This window comes from Tympanuchus pallidicinctus, unplaced genomic scaffold, assembly GCF_026119805.1.
Source record: "Tympanuchus pallidicinctus isolate F22 unplaced genomic scaffold, pur_lepc_1.0 scaffold4, whole genome shotgun sequence".
In the NCBI taxonomy this organism is placed as follows: Eukaryota; Metazoa; Chordata; class Aves; order Galliformes; family Phasianidae; genus Tympanuchus; species Tympanuchus pallidicinctus.
Genome location: NW_026294758.1, coordinates 48,380,182 through 48,401,114, shown reverse-complemented (window position 1 = coordinate 48,401,114; position 20,933 = coordinate 48,380,182). Strand labels below are relative to the sequence as shown.

Genomic DNA, 20,933 nt, shown 5'->3' with positions numbered 1-20,933 from the left:
TTCAGAAGCAATATTTTGAGAAACAGGAAACCTGGTTTCTGTGTCATTAACTCTTCTAATGACAGATTATCTATAATGCTACCAGAAAGCAATTGCATATGATAGCAATGACCTTGTACTAGTGAAAAATTGCACAGTGAAATTTTTCTTCCACTGTTCCTTCTTTTACACAGGAGATAGAATGATGCTGACCAGAGAGAGACCTTCTCAACCTCTGTGAAGAATACATTAGAAATGTCTCTTGCCTGTCCTGCAGTGGGTCTGGACAGTAAAGAAAAACAATAAACTAGTGTTTATTTCCTGTCATCCTAACGAGAGAGTGGTTTATATTGCTCTCCAAGCTAAAATTCTAAAAAGCAAACAGGAGGAAAGAAGGCCGGTCTTCTGTACACCAGTTTTACATAGGATCAAAGGGAGTCTTTGGGAGAGGGCACAGGGCTGAATTAAGTACTCCAGTTGATTTCAGATGTATAGCTTTCAGCAGTGCTGAGGCCCCTGACTCCAACTACTGTAGGTAAAAAATGCATCCCAAGTGCTCCAGGAAACATCAAACATTGTTTTGTTTCAACTGTGTGTGCCAAGCTGCATCACATTAGGCTTTCAAAAATGAATGCATCCATTAAAATGGCAAGGGTTTATTAAAAAATGCTTCATTGTTCTTGTTTTTCCACAGCCAGATTGCCCTGGCCTGTCCAAGAGCAGGCTGCACATTTGGATGTTCTTTGCATGTCAGTAATACATCTGCTAAAGCTGCAGGTGGGCTGTGCACTGGGAAGAGCTCTGAAGGTGGGGATCAAGTTCCGAAAGACACGTGGGAGTGCAAAGAATAAGTAAGGCAGTACAAAGCACTATCTTGCCACATCCAGTATCTCTGGCGCCCAAGTTTTCTTGAGACCAACACCATACGCCAGATCCTAGCTATGAGTGATTTGTAACCGAGTGATAACTAAGTTCAAATTAACAGTAAGTGTTGTTAGCTTTATCTTGGTGATGTAAATAAAGGATAGGTGTGGTAGGTAAGTTCTGTCCAAAAAGGTTGCTAGTTTATTCTTCCCACTGCAGTCCTCTTCCAATTAGTACCAGCCTAGTAATAGGTAGTTTGGTTGACATTCATATCTACATACATTTGTACTAATAGCGCTCTAAGAGGTGGTGAATCCTGAAAAGATAACTGATTTTGCACCAAGGCTGAGAGGAACACACCAGCAAGGAGACATCACTTTGCAACAGAACCACAAGATACTTACCAAAAAAGGCCCTTTAAAAGCTCAGCTGCAAGCGAAGTTGAAGCATACAGTAGCGCAGCCTGCCAAACTTCACTGGTATGCGGTGTTGGTATGTGTGGGTTTTCCTTCCACAATCAATTACTTCAATGGTAAGAAGAAGTCATATTCATGGTGCATGTGCGTATTGGCAAAACACCACCCCAGATAAAGAACTGGCATCTACTTACAATCATAAGTCTTGGCTTCGCAGGCTGCAAATTCACGCTGTACTGTTGCAGGAGGAGCTACACCTGCTGCTGGCAGCATGCACATGCCCACTAACCAGGTACCGACTGTAACGCACCTCGCTAAGACTGCCTGCCCAAACCTTACACCCACGTGCCAGGCGATGGAGAAGCGATCTCGGTTACTCCCACGACCATGAAGGGCAGATGAGTGTGTGGGCGCGTGACACCAACACCGCGGTACCCAGACGGGGTCGGTCCGGGGATGCGCGATGGGGTCTGTAGCCGCCTTCCTCCGCAGGTGCCTCCCCTCCTTGTTGCGCTCGCTCAGATCCGCGCTCTCCCTCGGAATCCTCCAAAGGGTCCTGGATCGGGCAGGGGGTGCCGGGCGCGGAGCGGGGCGCGGCAGGTCGGAGCCGGCGGCGCGGGCGGCTGAGCCCTCCCACCTCTCTCGATTTCGGCGAGGAAGGTGAAACGCGGAAGTTCCCAGGCGAAGCTGTCAGACGGCCGCCGGCTTTGCAGCCTGCAACGTGCAGCACCACTGAAAGCACCGAGGCGGGCACCCTGCCGTGCGCGCACTCGACTCCTGCGCCCTCCGCATGGCGACTTTACCCGCCGCTGACCGGAGGGCGTTTGCCCTGAAAATCAACAGGTGAGAAGCGTCCGCCGTGCTGAGCGGGGCAGCTGCTCGGGGGGGGCGCCGCCGAGAGGGCGGCACTGCGCAGCGCAGCGCAGCGGGGCGCGGCTTCCTCTGCGGAGATACGCCGGCGCGGAGCGATGTCGCGCCGGCCGAGTCCGTGTCCGCGGCGGAGCTGTGATGGTATTGGGGCTCCTCTTGCGCACGTAACTGCACGAGGGTCCCAGGGACGTATTGCCGCGCTTGGGAAAAAGAGGCTTACGCGGGGTATCGGCACGGCTGTGCTCGCAGTGCTTTTTTCCCTTTTACCTTTTCATCTATGGAAAGAAAAAAAAAATAACCCCCTTGATGTAAAAGAAGTTTGTTCTCCATGTGCCACTCGCAATGAAATGAGCATCTAGGGGCTGGCCGTGGCAGTGATGCTTCTGGCCGTGAACTCAAGTGTCCCGTCCCAGGGAAGTGCTGACTCTCAGCTGCTCCCTGCTCTTGGTGGCCACCAAGGCAGTTATTTCCATACCGATGTGCCGAGGGGAAACACGAGGCTGCTTTTCCATAGACTTGTCATCAGAAGCTAAAACCGTGTTTCCAGAGGGGTTGGTGTATGTGCAAGGAGACTGAGTTTGCTGACACGTAAGAAAGCAAACAGCATAATGGTAATATAAACTGAGGAAGAGGCCAACCTCAGAGAGAAAAGTATGCACAGAAACTCCACCTCCCCAGCAATCTGTTGGAAGACATGGGGTTTTCAGCTGCAGAGGATAAAATTAGCTCCACTGCCATACGCGTTTCCCATGGCAGAGTGCATATCAGCATACCTTTCCATTTCCCCTGAGGATTCATTTTAAATTTGTGGTGAATGTTCGCAAGAGTGAGATATCATACTGCAAGGCCATGAGATGAGCAGTTTGCTGCTGAGTCCTCCCGTGATTCCTCGTAAACTGAGGCCTTGCTTGAATAAAGTGCATAACTGGCTGATATTCAGAGAGTTTGGGTTATTTTTTATCTTCCTATTTTTAGGGTCAGCTTTCTGGCAGCTTCTCCCATCTGTGGCGATGGTTCGTCTGTACAACTGAAGCCTTACAAATTAGTGCAACAGTGCCAATTAATCTGGCACACAGAGATTTACTATTAGAAACTGTTTTGAAATTGGACAGTTATGGCTTTATTTTTATTTCCTCTGATTGGATAGTGGAGCGTTCCATATTTTTTGTAGTAAACCAAATGTTTCTGTATTACATTAATGTTCTGGATGTGGCTCTGCTGAACAACCAGCCTATTTATTTTGCAAGTAAGAATATTCTCTTTTATACTTTGGGAGGGATGATACATGTATGCTAGCAGAGCATCGTCCCTGTTTCTTCAGGAGGATCATGTTGTTTTTGCACAATCCATGCACAGTTTGTTCTACTACCAGTAGAGTAATATTTCATCTTTTTTTTTTTTTTTTTAATTTAAAAAAAAACTTGTGTGGGGAAGGAATATTTGGTCAATGTCTTAATTTACTTAACTGTACACAAAAGGCTGTTCTGCAGCTATGAATTTTTCTTCCTCTTTCTTTAGTTCCTGAACTTAGTTCTTCAAAATAGAGCTCTTAATGAAAGTTGGTCATTACTGACAAAGCATCGTTTACAGGAGTTGTTACACAGACTGCATTATACTCTCCACTAAAAATACACATTCAAGCTGAACTCTCACTCATTTCTCTTGCTGGTGAATTGACTGTATGCTTCTTTTAATGAGGACCAGTTGAGTTTTAGGCTCTGTACTGGTTCTTCACTGCCTCTGTGCTCCTCACATAAGGTGAGCATGGCATGTTCATTAAAGGCATGACAAACTGTGCTAACCAATGTTCAGTAAAAACTTAGCAGTGACATAATCTGGAATGTTGTATGAGTGCTCAGGTGTCGTGATTTAAAGTTAGTGAGTTCTTGATGATGCACTGGGGCTGCAAATGCTTCAGGAAGGAGCTATGACAAGCATCATATTTGTTTAAAGCAAGGGCAAACTTTACAATCAGGTCTTAAAATATAATCAGATTTGTGAGCTGTGTATGCTACCTGCTCACATAACCACGTCTTTCTGTCATTTTATTTGCCCTTCCACCCATGTTTGCTGCCCCAACCTGTTGCTTCCTGCCTTTTTTAATCCTGCAAGGACTTGCACATATGTTCTTAATGCATGTATGTATGAGTAGTTCCTGCTGTTTTAATGGGATAACTTTTACATATCATGATGTTCATCTTTTATGCAGAAATTAAGGAGCAAGCATTCAAATTGGTGTCCCTGATTTTAGGCAGCATGCTGACAACTGACCTGTGTATTACCTGGAGTAAGGGGCTAAGAACTGAGCAGGACTTCAGAAAGCATCCAGTGCATGTAGCGTTCATTTCTATTACATCAGAAAATATATTCCTGTACAACTTTATACTTTATTTGAAATCAAGCCTAAGACTTCACTAAGCTGTACTGTCTTTCCAAATGGATTCCTGTGCAGGACAAAGGAAGAGGAAGAAAGCTCTTCCTTAGCATGCAGTCTTAGGGGGCTCTCAGAATGCTGTAGGTATCCATTGTGCTGAGGAATCACCAGGGGATGTGGGGAAGTTCATCCTAGTTTCTGTGGAAGAAGAGGCCGTTTCCAACCTCCTCTGGTAGCAGATCTATTTTCAGTGCCATTTCTTTATGGGGATGAGGCATATATCGCTTGATTGAATTTAAATTAACTCTTATTAAATAGATATAATGAAATGCTAATTACTTGGAGTGGTTTTCCAAACTTCATTACATAGGCCAAGATGCTTCTGGTTTGTTTTGTTTTAAATGTATTAAACCAGCTGCAGAGAGAATCTCAGTCCTTCTCTATCTTGCATCTACAACAGGATTATGTGGTGTGTATAAAGACATACTTTTTAAAAGATGTGGTAAATTCTCCATGTCAGTTTTTTGCATAAAGCTAGTCATGATAGAAATCTTAATAAAAATAGCTGTCTGTTAGAGTGTTTGCTATGTAACTACTGCCACCTTTTAAATGCTGTTTGGTATATTAAATCAAATATGACTGCTGAGACACTATCTAAGTCTAGATTAGACATCGTTAGTAGTGTCAAGACATTGGTAGTATTAAAAATCATTTTTGCTGAGCCAGTCTAATTCAGGAAGGAAGATCACAAGGGAAGACACACTTGATGAAATTGTCTGAATCCTCTTTTAGTTAAATGAGTTGCACCCTGGGAATCTGAGTAGGGATAACTCAAGTTAATAAGACTTTTCAAACTTATATGCAAAACAGTACGTGCAAATAATCAAATAGTAGTCTGTCTGGATTGGGCTAGATCTATACCATAGATACACAGTGCAGTGTAGCTTTTAAGAGAAGCTAGAAAATTCTAATTGGTAATTTCTGTAGCAGCACTACTTTTTATATATTGCATATGTGAAATAGATGTGTTATCGTGTTTTGTGCAGAGAAAGTTAACTACTAATAGAAAATTAAGGGTAAAAAAAAAAATGGGATGTCTAAAAGTTCTATGATTTACATGTATCAACCTGTTAGTTTATATTAAATGGCCAGTTTTCTTCTTTAAAGTTACATGTGAAGCTGATTTTTTATTTTTTTTTTAATATCCTTAAGAAAAAATTACTCTGACTTGCTTGTGCAGAGAGCATAAAGAACAGGTTAGTATCTTAATCTTGCATGCAGTTTCATTTAAGAACCTTTTAATTTGGCTGTCAAAAATCTTTGGGCAGTTTTCTTTGAGAGATATAATTACATCTTCCGTTAAGTATTATATCCAGTTTTTCAGCTGAATTCAACCTATGTTCTATTTTTTTTCCCAATTGCCAGAGTAGGTTTATCCTCTTTCCAGCTTACGGGGACTGTGCATTATCTGCTCAGAGTATCTTCCTAATTTTTTCTTAGAGCCACAGAGCTGAGGTTGGCAGGGACCTCTGTGTCCATCTGGCCCAATTCTCACCTCAGGCAGGGACACCCAGAGCAGGGTGCCCAGGGCCATGTCCAGGACAATGTATATTTCCAAAGAGAGAGACTCCATGACCTCTCTGGAGAACCTGTGCCAGTGCTCAGTCACATTTCTGACATTTACATGGAAACTCCTGTGTTCCAACATGTATCCTCTGCCTCTTGTCCTAGTGCTGGGCATCACTAACAGAGCCTGGCTACAACCTCTCTGCATCCTCCCCTCAGGCACTTATGGATGTTTGTAAGATCCCCTGGAGCCTCCTCTTCTGAAAGCTGAACAGTCCCAGCTCTCTCAGTCTTTCCTCGCAGAAAAGATGCTCCAGTCCTTTCCTCATCTTGGCAGCCCTCTGTTGGATGCTCTTCAGAGTGCCCACATCTCCCTTGCACTGGTGAGCACAGCACTTGACACAGTGAAGGAGCACTTTTGACCTGATGGAGATACTTTGTCTAATATGGTCCATCATACCGCTAGCCTTCTTTGATGCAAGGGCATGTTGCTAACTCGCATTCAGTTTGGTTTCCACTAGGATCCTCAGGCCCTGTTCCACAGACCAGCTTTCCAGCTTGATTCCCCTCAGCCTGTCCTGGTGCCTGGGGCTGATCCTTCCCACAAACAGGACTCTGGAGTTCTCCTTGTTGAACTTAGAGGGATTTCTCTTAGCCCACTTCGGCCATCCATCCTGGTCTCTTCAGATGGATAGCAGCAAGACGCAGAGTCTACAGTATGCCAGAGCAAGCCACTCCTCCCAGTTTTGTGTCTGCTGCAAACTTGCTGAGGGTACATTCTGCCCATTGCATGGATCACTAATGAGGACAATAAATAGGATTGGATCTGGCACTGACCATTGGGGTACAGTGCTGTTTAGCTAGCCTCCAGCTAGCTTGAGGCCAGTATGCATTCTCTGGGTCTGGCTGTCCAGCCAGTTTTTGATCCAGCTCCCTGTCTGCTCATCCAACACATACTTCATTAGCACTGGACTTAACAGATATTTGAAAACACTGTTACTTCATTCCAAGAAAGAGAGATGGCTTCATGGAAAGAGAAACATTGCTATAATGTTTTTTCTCAAATTCCTGTAAACGGGTCTTTTCATAGACCAGACTGAGGTTGCATGCTATTGTATTTTGTGCAAGCACAGATTTAATGAAAAGCAATCAGTGTGCAAAACTGTGTGTGTCCGTGTAAAACTGTGTGAATCCTCAAGATGAATATTCACTCGTCCTCTGGAGGTGGGTTGCAAGTCAATTACAGGAATGAGTTTAGGAAGCAAGCAACTTTATACATCAAGGGTATGCCATAGGATATTGGTTCATAGTGTTGAGCTAGATCTTTCTGAGTATGTTCATATTTCAAAGGCAAGATTATTCAGGACTCTCTTAATAGATGTGACATCACACTGCCTATCACAAAAATCAAAATGCATAGACCTTTCTTACAGAAAACTGCAAAATACATTTTTTTGCCTAAAACTAACTCTTAGAAAGAGGAAAAGAAAGAATAATGAAATATCCTTTTACTGTTTTTTTGATGATGCTGATGTCTGTTTATAGTGATTTACTTTTGGTTTGCATTGTTTATCCTATGTTTTATGATTGCTTTTTTTGGATGTCCCCCGTTTTACAATTGAGGTGACAGAAGGACTTTGGCTGATACCAAATACAGGCCCATCCAGACAAGGGTTTAGATTACAAGTATGGGAAAAGTGAGCTCCATCATGTAAATGTGCTCTTTATTAGCAAACAGCCTCTGTAGAAACAAGCGGAATAGTCTTACCGTTGAGACAGATGTTGCAGACAGCTGTTGTTGGCAGGAAGCTAATCTTTACATCTGACTGGGTACTCAAATTATGTTTAAAATGTAGCCATCTATTTTCTACAGTAGTTGTTGAAGGCTGTTGTCGTACTGTGCTTAAATCTGTGCAGTCATGAGAGCCAGACATCATAATCCCTGCTACATGATTAGAATACTGTGGGTTGTGGTTTGTCTCTGGAAGATAACTGGTGAGTGGGAAATAGACTTTAAGATGCATTTTAAAATGCATTTCTAAAATCGTATGTCCCTCTCAGACTTAAAATTGGAAGAACTGGGAGCTCTACACTGCAAACTGTGCAAACTGTGATGAGGCTCTGCTTTTGTAATGTAGAAAAAGAAATGAAATTCCTACACAAGAAAAATGAAGTTGGGGTTGAGAAACTTATTTATGCCCACCAGGTCCCACGTGTACATTCCTTGTTTTATCCTCTCGGGTATTTTTCATTTTCAGATAGGAGGTAAAAACCAGCAAGGAAGAAATATTTAATGTTATATGTTATACCCTCTTCTGCTTTGTGGTCATTAAAAATCACTACTTATGAGCATAGTCCAGCAAAGTTGTCTATTCTGACTTTTTTTTTTTTTTTTTTAAATTTTGAGAAACACAAACCAAATTGTACTGTTGTTTGCAGCTGTAGCAAAAAGTGTGGGCTGTGAAAAATGCTCAGCTGATAGCATAGCTGTCCTAACTGTTTAGCATCAAGGATGTAGTTACCGCAGAACAGGTCCAGGCCTCAACCAGTTGTTGGGCAGAAATCATTAAAAATATCCAAATGTTTTTTCCTTTTGACTTCTGTAAAGTAATACTTGCATGTGATGAGTCACACAGTTTCCTAACTCCAATAATAATCACAGAATCACAGAATTGTAGGGGTTGGAAGGGACCTCCAGAGATCATCAAGTCCAACCCCCTGCCAAAGCAGGTTCCCTACAGCAGGTCGCACAGGTAGGCGTCCAGGCAGGTCTTGAACATCTCCAGAGAAGGAGACTCCACCACCTCCCTGGGCAGCCTGTTCCAGTGCTCCGTCACCTCACTGTAAAGAAGTTCTTGTGCACATTTGTGCAGAACTTCCTATGCTGCAGTTTCCAGCCGTTTCCCCTTGTCCTGTCTCCACTCACCACTGAAAAGAGTCCGGCCTCGCCATTCTGCCCCCCACACCTTAAATATTTATAGACCTGGATCAGGTCCCCTCTCAGTCTCCTTTTCTCAAGGCTGAACAGACCCAGTTCACTCAGCCTTTCCTCATAGGAGAGATGCTCCAGGCCCTTCACCATCTTCGTGGCTTCTTATAAGACAGTACACCTGGAGTTTGTAGTAATGTTTATTTCCCTGAAGTCAAACTGATTGGATTAGGTGAAGTAATTTATTTCAGTTGTCACATGAGTTGAAATTTACGATCATTACAGTAACAAAACCTCATGTCCTGAATGCTGTTGGAGTAAAATGTAATCTTTTTCCAAGCTTGGGATTTTATAGATGAATCAAGAAGTGAAATGGAGTTATAATTCGTGATAGCAAATAGCTTGCATCGTCCTAATATGTGTGTGTGAAGGTGTATAGTGTCATTTCTGTAGCATTTGTACCTCTACTAATAGCCAGCAGAGACCAAAAAAAGAAAAAAATTCTTTCAACAACTTTGTTAAGTGCAAAATTTTGGACTTTTTCATTTCTATCAGCATGAGCGGAAGATCTGTTGTGTCTATCTTAGTTATTGTTCTGGCTCCCTTCGAAGTCCCACTTCTCTCTTCTGAAAATGACAAAAAATGACATCTTCATATACTTGAAATTGTGTGCCAGTATTTTTTAGGTATACTGTCCTAGTAAGAAATCCATTATTTTTTTTTTTTAACCATAGATTTAAAACTGTGAAGAAAAAATATCATTCTGAGAAATAACCAGGAAAGCACAAACGTCTTCTTTTTGTGATTGGTCTCGTGCGCAATCTCTGGGGGGGGCAAGGTTTGTACATCTACATGTGTTTTCCCAACAGGCAGCTCATGTATCAGTCACTGTTCTTCAGACATAACTGTGAAGCAGAAATTAGATAATCTACAGTGTTATGGGCAACCCATCCGTACTGAGTCATAAAAACCTTACAGCTACAACAGAACCTAGCATCATATTCCAAGTGTCTGGTCTCAAGGGCAGAAGTTGAAAATGCCAGTCTGCCCATATCAACTTAAGCCTTACACAATGTCATCAGTAGCATCGCAGCAGGGCTTTACTGTTTCCACTATGAAACAAATTAAAGGTGAACCACAGAAATATCACACACAAACTCTACAAGTCTGTGTGCTTAGGAAGTGGGGGAGCAAAGTATTAACTCAAATGCTTTTTTTTTTTTTTTTTTTTTTCCAGTTCTGTGTCATTTAATTATCTCCTCCTCTGACTTGTGAAATGTTGTCATTATTACAGTGCTAAAGACCCATCTATGAATATATTATGGATTTCATTGGTGTTAGTCATGAAATACACAAAATGCACATTTTCTTCTTGCTAAAAATAAAAAACCTTCACCTTGATTTAAAAAAAAAATCATAAAGTAACCAACCAAATAGCAAAAAGAAAAATTCCCCATGAATAACACTTACTCTTTTTTATTATTCTTAAGATCTGACCTTCTTTCACTTATGTTAATAATTGTTGATTAGGAAGAAAGTGGAAACGAAGCTTGTTTACTGTTAAACTTGATGTGAATTTTCCAAATGATCAGCATTACAGTTGCATTTTTGTGATGAAGTCCTTGTGAAGCTCAGGTGAAAAGTGTGAGCTGAAAGATAAATCCTTGCATTTGTGCCATATTCTTTTCATTTGATGTGGTAGAGTAGTGCAGAAGAAATAAAAATCCAGAGGACACATTGAAGCCCTTCTGTGACATTTCAGCCACAATGTAAAAGCAGGTGTGTATGATCACTAATGGTTTTGAAATAGCTCTAGTGATAATAGTGATAATAGTGATAAGTGATCCAAGATTTTGGAAGCATTTTAAACTGCCTAGCAAGCAATAAACAATTTAATAAAGAGTTCAGCCCTAGCCGCGGAGTATAGTATCTTCTGCAGAGCTCAGGGCATGTTTTTTAGATGCCTTTTCTTCAACCATCTCAGCTGAAATGAATGTATGAGGAGGATTCAGTGTGAGCACACAGCAAATGCTCTGAGCTACCACATAGCATTATCCTTAGATAAACAGAGATCAATCTGTATGAAAGATCTGTATACACAATGTTGAATGCTGTTTGATTTTAACTTAGTGGGCAGAACAATTTAAAAAATATATTGTTTTCAGGTATTTATCTTCTGTTAGCATCTGAAATATTCATTAGAATCTTTGTATTGATGTATAAACTCCAGTGTCATACTCCCATAGACTTTACATTAATCTTATGTGATCAATTTCATAGTTTCTTTGCTGTAAGTACCAATATGCAAGAATCATTACACCTGCAAACACTTCTATTATGAGAACCAACCAGCAAGCAAGGCACAGTCTTCTCATATGCATTTTATCTGTGGAGAATAGTGACTAAAAAGCACATTAAAGCATAGATCATCAGTACCAAATCCTAAACCTTCTGTTTCTTTACACGGATGGATGTCCTTTTCTTCTACTGCTGGGATTAGAGTTTTGGTTGGTTACTTATTGTATGCTTATGTTTCTTCCTGAGTCAGAAGCAGCAAAACTGAGCTGCAGTGAAAAATGTTTACCTAGTGAATGGCACACATGACCTGGGACAAAAATAAAAATTAACCTCTTGCCTGTTTTCATATGTAACAAGCTGAGAGTATAATTCTTCTAGACTTCTTTACTCCTGCACCGTCTCCTTTGAGAAGACTGTGGTTACGTTTCGACATCTTGAATAGGATCGTTTCTGCCCCAGTTGATACAGACTCTTAATGTGGTAGACCCCTTAGGCAAATGTGTGCTGGAGGATGTACAAGGAGCTGCCCCTGAGCTGCCAGGGAAATAGCTGCTAGTTCAGATCAACCACTGCTGTGAGCAGTAATAAGGCTGAGTTCTGCCTCCTTGAGGACTAATTAGAACATCAGAAGAAAAACAGGCAGTTCCACTGATAGCAAGAGAAGAACTTCTAAGCAATATTCCCATACTTGCTAAGTATCTGGATTGTTGCCCAAAGCTGTGTGTTTGTATGTGGGAGTGGAGGTTGGGTGTAGGTAGTTACAGCTTTTTCTCTTCCAGAATTTTTGGTTGTTTTTCAGTAGTAACTAGAGAAGTCACATAGAAGGCAAGTCCTGCTTGACCAACCTGATCTCCTTCTATGACTGAGTGACCTGCCTGGTGGATAAGGGAAAGGCTGTTGATGTAGTCTACTTAGACTTCACCAAAGCCTTTGACACTGTTGCTTACAGTATTCTCCTGGAGAAGCTGGCAGCCTGTGGCTTGCACAGGTACACTGTTTGCTGGGTAAAGAACTGGGTAAAGTCTGGTTGGCCAGGCCCAAAGGGTGTTAGTTCATCTGATGACCAGTCATGAGTGGTGTTCCCCAGGGGTCAGTACTGGTACCTATCCTGTTTCATATCTTTATTGATGACCTGGATAAGGGCACTGAGTGCACACTACGTTTGCAGATTACACCAAGTTGGGAGAAAGTGTTGATCTGCCTGGGGATAGGAAGGCCCTACAGAGGGATCTGAACAGGCTGAATCACGAGGTTGAGGCCAGTGAGATGAAGTTCAACAAGACCAAGTGCCAGGTCCTGCACTTCGGCCACAACAACTCCAGGCAATGCTACAGGCTTGGGGCAGAGTGGCTGGAAGACTGTAGAGGAAATGAACCTGGGGGTGTTGTTGATGCTCAACTAACCATGAGCCAGCAGTGTGCCCAGGTGGCCAAGAAGGCCAGTGGCATCCAGATATCAGGAATAGCATTGCCAGCAGGAATAAAGAAGTGCTCATCCCTCTGTACTCAGCACTGGTGAGGCTACATCTCAAATACTATGCTCAGTTTCGGGCCACTGCATGAAAGACATTGAAGCCCTGTTTTCAGAGAAGGGCAGTGAAGCTGGCAAAGGGTCTAGAGCACAAGTATTGTGAGGAGGGGTTGAAAGAACTGCGATTATCCCATCTGCAGAAATGGAGGCTCAGCTGCTGGAAGAGAGACTGTGGTGAGGTAGGAGTTAGCCTCTTCTACCATGTAACTAGCAATAGGAGTGGAGGGGATGGCCACAAGTAGCACCAGGGGAGATTCAGGTTGGGCATTAGGAAATAATTCTCTGATAGAGTTGTTGGGTGCTGGAACGGGCTGCCCAGGGAGGTGGTAGAGTCACCATCCCTGGAGATGTTCAATAAACGTTTAGATGTTGTGCTGAGGGATACGGTATAGTGGGAACTATTGGTGATGGGTGGGTGGTTGGACTACATGATCTTAGAGGTCTTTTCCAAACTTGATGATTCTATGATTCTATGATTAAGAACTCAGAAAAAGAACAAGAGCTACTGGAGAATGTTCTGTGTCAGTGTCAGTTGGAAGGGATGATTCCTCAGGGTAGCCAAGACTGAGTATTTTACCTGTCAAGCCTAAGTTTTCACTATTTCACTACAAGATTTTCTCAACTATATGCATTTAAATCTGAGCGTTTCACTGTCCTTGGAGATGGTTCTTATAATCTCTTTCCATTTCGTTTTCATCTTTTCTTACTGTCATTATGTAGGTGTCTCTTGAAGAGGACAACTCACTGTTCCTCAGTGTCTTCTGGAAGAGATTGTCTAAATTTACACTCGATACCTCCATCTACTGCATAACTTTTAATTTCATTTGGATAACTGGATCAGTAGATGTGTGAAGCATACCTTTAAGATCTTTTTTTCTTCCTGTGAAGTTCTGCTTTTCAAATTAGTAGATGATCTTCAAAGCTATTCTCCTTCTGTTTTCTCTATAAAGCTCTAGTTGTGCTTAAGTTTTCATGATACCCATATGACAGAAATTCCTATTGTCCTTGCTTTTAAGCAGATTTCAAAGAACTACACTGTTCAGCAGAATTCTGTAGGTGAAACCACAGAACTAGGTCCTTGCATTATGTACATTCGTACCATTTTAATTACTGAACCTCTTGGTGCTCAACCATGGATGTTAACATACATTAGAGAGACAGAATAGATGGCTGTTTTATCTTCCTTACCTATACCTTGTTGAGCCCAAACTGTAACCCGAATTGTCAGGTCTCCAAGCCTGCAATAAACTCTGCCTTGCAATGCATCTCAGAACTTGACCTACAAATTAAATTCAATTTAAAAAACCTACAGATGTGGTCCGTGGTCACTTCAATTTCAGTCTTGATTTAATATGTTATGCAAATTGTGTACTTCACATTGGAGAGCATTTGTGAAATGCGTGTCTCAACTTTCTGTCAGAAGTTCATGAGAACTGCTGGGGGATCATATCTGCTGATGGGACAAGGTTCTTGAGCACAGTAGCACCAGTGTTGGCTTCTTTTCTTTTTTTTTTTTTTTTTTTTTTTGGCTACCCTGCTGTCCTGTTTGGATGGGTCAGGAACTCTGGTGAGCTCCAGCTTCTTCAGGATTTACACCAGAGGAGTTCTGCATCATCATTCAGGCTGATCGCATTGATGCGCAGTGAAGGAACGAAGTCCAATTGATGTTACTTTCTTTCAGTGCTATGGAGCGACCAGTGATGTAAAGAATCTTGGAGAGCTTTAGTCTGCAGTCTTCTGTTTTTCCTGGATTTACACTATCTTACAACACACCACAGCAATACTGACCAACTGTGAATACAGCAGTGACTTCTGTGAAAAACACTCCCCAGAATTTATACTTTCACTTTTCAGCTGATGATTCTTTTTTGTCCTTAAAAAAAAAAAAAAAAAAGGTACCAAAGTGAGCTGTCTATAGAGATGTTAGCACTACTGGATCCCATCTCTGATCTGAAGGGAAACAATTGCCCAGATGCAGCTCTGCTGGTTGTTCAGGGTTGTAGACCACGCTGTCTATAACCTCAAGTGTCCCACTGCCTTTTAAGTGAGAGCATTTTTCCCAGTTACTTATTATATAGTTTTTTACTATAAGAAGATTGCTTCTCCCCTTTATGGATATAAGTTGCTCACTGTTTTCTTTATGGCCACTGTTTTCTTTATGCCATCTTCCATGTAGTTGAGGACATCTGCGGTCTCACTCCTCAGTCAACTCTTTTGTACTGAACACATCCACTTCTTTCAATCTTTTCTCGTCACCCTTCACAAACTATTTAACATTCTCACTGTTTTCTTTGGCAGGTTTTTCAGTGTAATTGCTTCTTCCTCTGCTGCATTCTTACAGTATGGATCAGCTTTAGCACTGTCATTGGCTGAAAAAATAGAAATAACTTACCTTTTTCTGCATGTAGGGCATTCTGTTAGTATGTGTCTTGGTCTTCTTTCTCAGAGTGTCTTCTGCAGTGGGGTTGTTTACTTATACAGTTCATTTCCCTTTTTGCATTTCTATGTTTGATGTGTTTTATTCCTAAGTTCAGAGTTTTGTGTTTCTTTTGACTGTGTGTAACTGTGCTGGTTTCAGACTGTTTATGAGATCATACTAAGTGCTAGTCTTGTTTTGCACAACTTATTCCAGTCTGATGTGAACTCAGATTTACTCATTGTATTCATTATTACCACCATCAGTGCTGTAAATAAGACAGTAGATTGGAACAAGGATGAAAACAAATTACTTTGCTCGTTTACAGCATACACTGTTTGAAATCTCTTCACAATCTTCTAAACTGTGAATGACCACAACTTGAATAAGGGTTGGTGGGTTTTTTTTAAGAAGATAAGCAGCTAGCTATGATGACTCCATCAAGACATTATCTTTTTATTTTGCTTATAGGAATGCTTTGAAGCACACTATCAAAAGCCTTACTGAGGCCAGTAAGCCATCACAGAAAAGTATTAAAAGGTTTCACGTGACTGCCCTTTGATAAATCGTAGCCTTTGATAAATCATTATGGCTTCAAGTTGCACCAAGGGAGATTCTGGTTAGGTGTTAGGAAATACTTCTTCTCCAAAAGGTCGGGCACTGGAATGGACTGCCCAGGGACGTGGTGGAGTCACTGTGTGTGGAGGTGTTCAAGAAATGTTTAAATGCTGTGATGAGGTACATGGTTTAGGGAGAACTGTTGGTGATAGGTGACAGTTGGATTGGATGATCTTGAAAGTCTTTTCCAACCTTGGTGATCCTATGATTCTGTGAGTTCGCACTGGCTGTTCTTCAGTATCTAAAAGATGTTTTCCTTATATCTAACCTAAATCTACCCTATTTAAGCTTGAAACCATTTCCCCTTGTTCTAACAGACTCAGCTAGAGAGTCTGTCCCCTTCTTTCCTGTAGATTCCCTTTAGGTATTGGAAGACCACTCTCAGGTCTCCTTGGGTCTTCCTCTTCTCCAGGCTGAACAGCACCCACTCTCTCAGCCTGTCCACACAAGAGAGGTGTTCCATGCCTTGGTTCATTTCTGTGTCCCTCCTTTGGTCTGTGTCTCTCCTGTACTGAGGACTCCATGTGTGGATGCTGTTTTCCAGCTGAGTATTCTTTAACTGGAGTGATTTATTTTGCAAATTCTTACTTCTGAGTATTGTGGAGCCTCTGGAACTAATCATAAAAAACTTTTTTCCTCCAGTTGGTTTGACTTGCTCAGGTTTTTACCAGGCAGCAAGTCTGGCCACGTGTCCACATACGTGCTTCCTCTTTTGTAAATAAACATTCATACCATTTCCTGTTCAAAAATGACCCCCTACATGGTGTAATTTATGTCTTTTCTTTTTTTGGCAATAACTTCTGCAATACACTGTAACATAGGTTTTTGACTAGCTGCTAGGTCTTTTACTTTCATCAGTGTGCTTCTGTACAGGGTAGAAAACAACTTGCTCTGTTTGAAAGAAAATCATAATTTTGAATAATCCGAGCTTTATACCTTGTTACATGTATTCACAATTAGATACTGTCTGCAGTGGAAAGATGAAAAGAATAACTGTGATATACAACCAGCTTTCCTTTTCAAAATAGGGCAAAAATAATGAGAAAATCCACAGATTTCTTCATAGTTCCCTAATAGCTTCTTGCTTATATTATTATGGAATCGCCTTTAAAAAACATTCTAGTCTTGTTTTGCCTGGTATTTGGAATACCAGTGTTGACTGCTGACAGTGAATCCCTTTTCTTTCTCTGTAATTCTGGCTTTTCTCTGTCTCTGTTACTGCTTCCTCTAGAGTGGAACCATGTTGCTCTCAAAACTGGTGCAACCTCCAAACAGCTGCCCGTATTTATGCATCTTTCATTTTAGGAGTCAAACCTGTAATGAGATGCCCCTAATACCTTCCATGAGATGCCCATTCTCACAGGAGGAGAAATGGATTCAGCACACTCTGGGTTTTGCCATACCAGTGAAGAACAGTAGTAGCCAGAGGTTATGTGTCACCAAACATATTGAATAGTCATGGAAATCAAGAGACTGCAGGGGAGGAAAGCTGCAGAACAAGCATGCAAACTCTGCCATGCAGCAGCTGGTAGATCTAAGACACCCACTAATATCTGCTGGAGTTGGAAGAGAATCTGATGCAGAAGAGAAAGTCTTTTCCTCTCTCTGTGTTGGCTGCCCTGGTGGGTTGATGGCCAGAAGGTTTTTCTTTTTACTTAGAATCTGCTTAACTGGCTCTTGTTCTTTGAAAATCTTGTCCTGAGTATTCATGGTGAAATGTATTGTACTTATTTTGGCATTATTTCAGGGCTGATTGTTCTTAAATCATACTAAATATTTATTGATGTATTTCACTGAAGAATGAGCAAGCTACTCTGATTACTGGTTTTGCACACTAAGTACATACAACTGTGCTATCACTCTAACATCTGAAAAACTCAGTACTGGCCTCCCACTGCAGTCAGCTAGTTAGCTCTTAAGATGATTTCTCCTCAAGCATTCAGCTGGCAGTGCAGACTGATTTCAAAATTCATGCTTTCATTCATCTGGTGTTGTTCAGAGCAGACTACATTATTAACGTAAATCTGGGCTCACACCATACAGTGAGTGATCCTGCCTTGCTTTCATCTGCTGGTCACTTACAGTTCATTAAAGTATTTTCCTATGTGATGTTCATTAATCTTTCAATATGGTTGATTATTCAGTAATTCTGATCTGCTGAAACAAAGGTGCAAGTGTTGCTATGTAGTTTGCAGCCATATTTGACTTGAGGGCAAGATTATTCTTTCTTGCATGGCCTTTCATAGTTGCAGGGTTAACATAGTAATAGAAACTTGTGGAAAGTGCGTCAGGATGTTAATTATTTAGGACTGCAAATTATTTTTGGAGGTCTACATGAACTAAAATGCAAAAGGATTCTAGAATATAATCAAAAGGTGTTTCTAAACTCTGTGGCAGGACTCTAAATTGGCTGATGTCTAGGGCTTGACATTTATATGTGGATAACTGTAGTTATAAGCTTTTTCTCTGCTTAATTAAAGGTACTCCTCTGCAGAAGTAAGAAAGCAATTTACCCTTCAACCAGGCTTTGCACAGTTCTGCCAGCGTAGCTTAAGTACTCCTGGCTTTTCTACTCTTCATTTGGTAAGTTCTGAATTTGTCTTCTACATAATCCATCTGCATCACATAACATTTTTAGGCTAAACTAAGTGAGCTTTTTTGTCCATTTTGCTTTCCATTGTCTTATTCCTAAATATCAAAATCCTTCTTGATCAGCGGGAAAATTACACATTTGAAGGAACTGGGAGTGGTCCTCAGAGTCTGAAACAGACAGTCTGCATGCTACTGTAAACCAAAGAGAAGTAGTTAAGTATTGGAGTATAATACAGCCATGCCCTGACAGAGACATTCAGCTCTACTACCAAGTAAAAGCATTGTGTGAGGCCAAAGATGATCTGCAAAAGGAGATCAGCGAATAAAAAAGAAAAAGAGTATGGTGGAGACTCAGCAAAGCTTAGAACTGTAGAATATCCCAAATTGGAAGGGACTCATAAGAATCACCAAGTCCAACTCCTGGCTACACAGAAGACCACCAAAAATCAGACCCTGTGTCTGAGTGCATTGTCCAGATTAGTCTTGAATTCCAGCAGCTCGGTGCCATGACCACTGCCCTGGGAGGCCTGTTCCAGGTCCCAACCACTCTCTGGTGAAGAACCTTCTCCTGATATGCAGCCTGACCCTCCTCTGTTGAAGTTTCATGCTGTGCCCTTGAGCTCTATTGCTGTTGCCTGGCTTAACGAACAATTCCCAGAGCCAGCGGCCGAAACTTTGCACTGACCCTTATTTTCAGTGCTGTTAAGTGAAAAATGCTGAAGAGTGTCTTGATTGGCATAAACCTTACTGAGTCAATGGTTATATGGTCCAAATCATCTTCAGCCTGACATGCAGAAATCAGACCGTATGACACTACCCTTATGACAGATAGAAAAGTTGCCAGGTCTTCTTTATTGCCTTTCAAGAGGATGACTGTTCTGCAAGTGTGCTATGCCATTCCAAAAAAAGCCACGCTTGTCTGGGACTTCGATAGTTGTTTTTCTTTTCTTGATTAAGACCCAGAAAGTAGGAGGAGGAAGTCTTTGTGCACCAGTGATTGTGAAAAATGGAGAACAGGAGCTGTAAGCGTTTACTTCCCGTGTGTCAGGGCCTCCCGCCACAGCTCACTTCCTCAATCTGAAGTGCTATGGTGCTTTAGCTTGCTGGTCGTGGTTTTTCAGCCCGGGGGTGGCTGGGTTCTCTTCTTCCGGCGTACAATTGCTTTAGCTCTTGAGAAACGCGATAACGTTTCATTTCCTGGATATTGCGCCGCAGCTGCCATTTTGCGTGCTATCACCACCCGCATGCCTCCAGTCCACTCTCCTTAAAAAGGTATGTTTGTGGTAATGCTTTGTGGCATTTTCTATAGCATGATTTCTTTGCACACCTCCATGATAGAAGCAGTTATCTTTCTTTGTATACTTAATACTTTGCACATCAGAGAGACCATTGCCCTCCTTCTCATTTACCTTTTTCACCATCTTTTCCACTTGTCTTCAACAAGACAGAGTTACAAGACATAATGAAATGTGATGTATTTGACTTGCTGGAACAGAAAACTGTGATTTCTGAAAGGATGTGCAATGCTTAACTGAAAATTAGATTTTATTAAGCAACATTATTTTGCATGCAAAACATTTCATCTTCAACAACTGACAAGATGTGTGGTGTCTATTTTTTTTAAATTGCAGCTGTGTTTTGCTTTACTCTTTTGCATTTTGTTTTGCACAGCTCTAGATATGTATTCATGCATTAACATGCGATATTTTACCCACAAGCAGTATAATAAATCAACTTCACGGATATTGTCTGAAGACTATACTGAATATTAATGAGAAGTTAAAAGCTAATAAAGATCACTATTTACCCAGAACTCCTGAGCCTGTATGCTCAGCTCTTTGCTAGGTATAAATCAGATCGTGCTTAACCTATAGTTTTGTGAACTTCTTCAGATGACTGCTTCATGATTCTCAGTTTTAGACTTTACCTATGAGTAAGAAAAGCAAAGAAAGAGGGAGATTTTCCCTAAACTGGTTCTGGAGAATGCTGTTGATCCCTTAAGGGTAAGCTCTGACATTTCATTCCTGTGGAGATGCAATAAAAGAGGAACCTGTAGTTTATTTGACATGTGTCTCAGTGGTCTCTGCTCCATCGTTTGCCACATCTATTATTTTTCAAACATGCAGCATGCTTTTTTCTAGCGCATTTTTTCTAAACCTACTTCACTTTTCTCAATGTTTCTGAGTTTTTATTAGCTGAATAACTTCCCCTATTATATTTCCAGAACACTAATAAGCTTCCAATACTTGGATTATACCATTTTTTAATTTTTAATTAACTTTCCTATCTACGATGACTGATGTGGCAAAGTGTGCGTGAGCCATGTTAGTTCGGAGCTACCAGAGCATTGCTGCCATTAAACACCCTTGTCCTTTCGTAAGTTGTAGAATTCTTCGCTGTCCTTTTGTGATAAAATTTCTGTGTGAAGCAGTTATTTACAGAATTATTATTTATTTCCTACACCACTATTACTTACTTCAT

The 20,933-nt window shown here is 41.4% G+C and overlaps 1 protein-coding gene across 3 annotated transcripts in view; it reads left to right on the top strand.

The window, feature by feature from the left end:
* Positions 1-1,929: 1,929 nt before the first annotated feature.
* DOCK8 (dedicator of cytokinesis 8) overlaps positions 1,930-20,933 on the top strand; it is an 83,989-nt gene continuing 64,985 nt past the window's right edge. The window contains exons 1-2 of one of the 3 annotated variants that reach the window (XM_052701536.1): positions 1,930-2,102; positions 18,341-18,443. In XM_052701536.1, coding sequence (XP_052557496.1) covers positions 2,050-2,102; positions 18,341-18,443 — 156 coding nt within the window. In that variant the 5' untranslated portion in view covers positions 1,930-2,049. Of the gene's footprint in view, positions 2,103-18,340; positions 18,444-19,604; positions 19,725-20,933 lie in introns of those variants that run through there. The other 2 variants (XM_052701535.1, XM_052701537.1) reach the window with 2 other exon arrangements.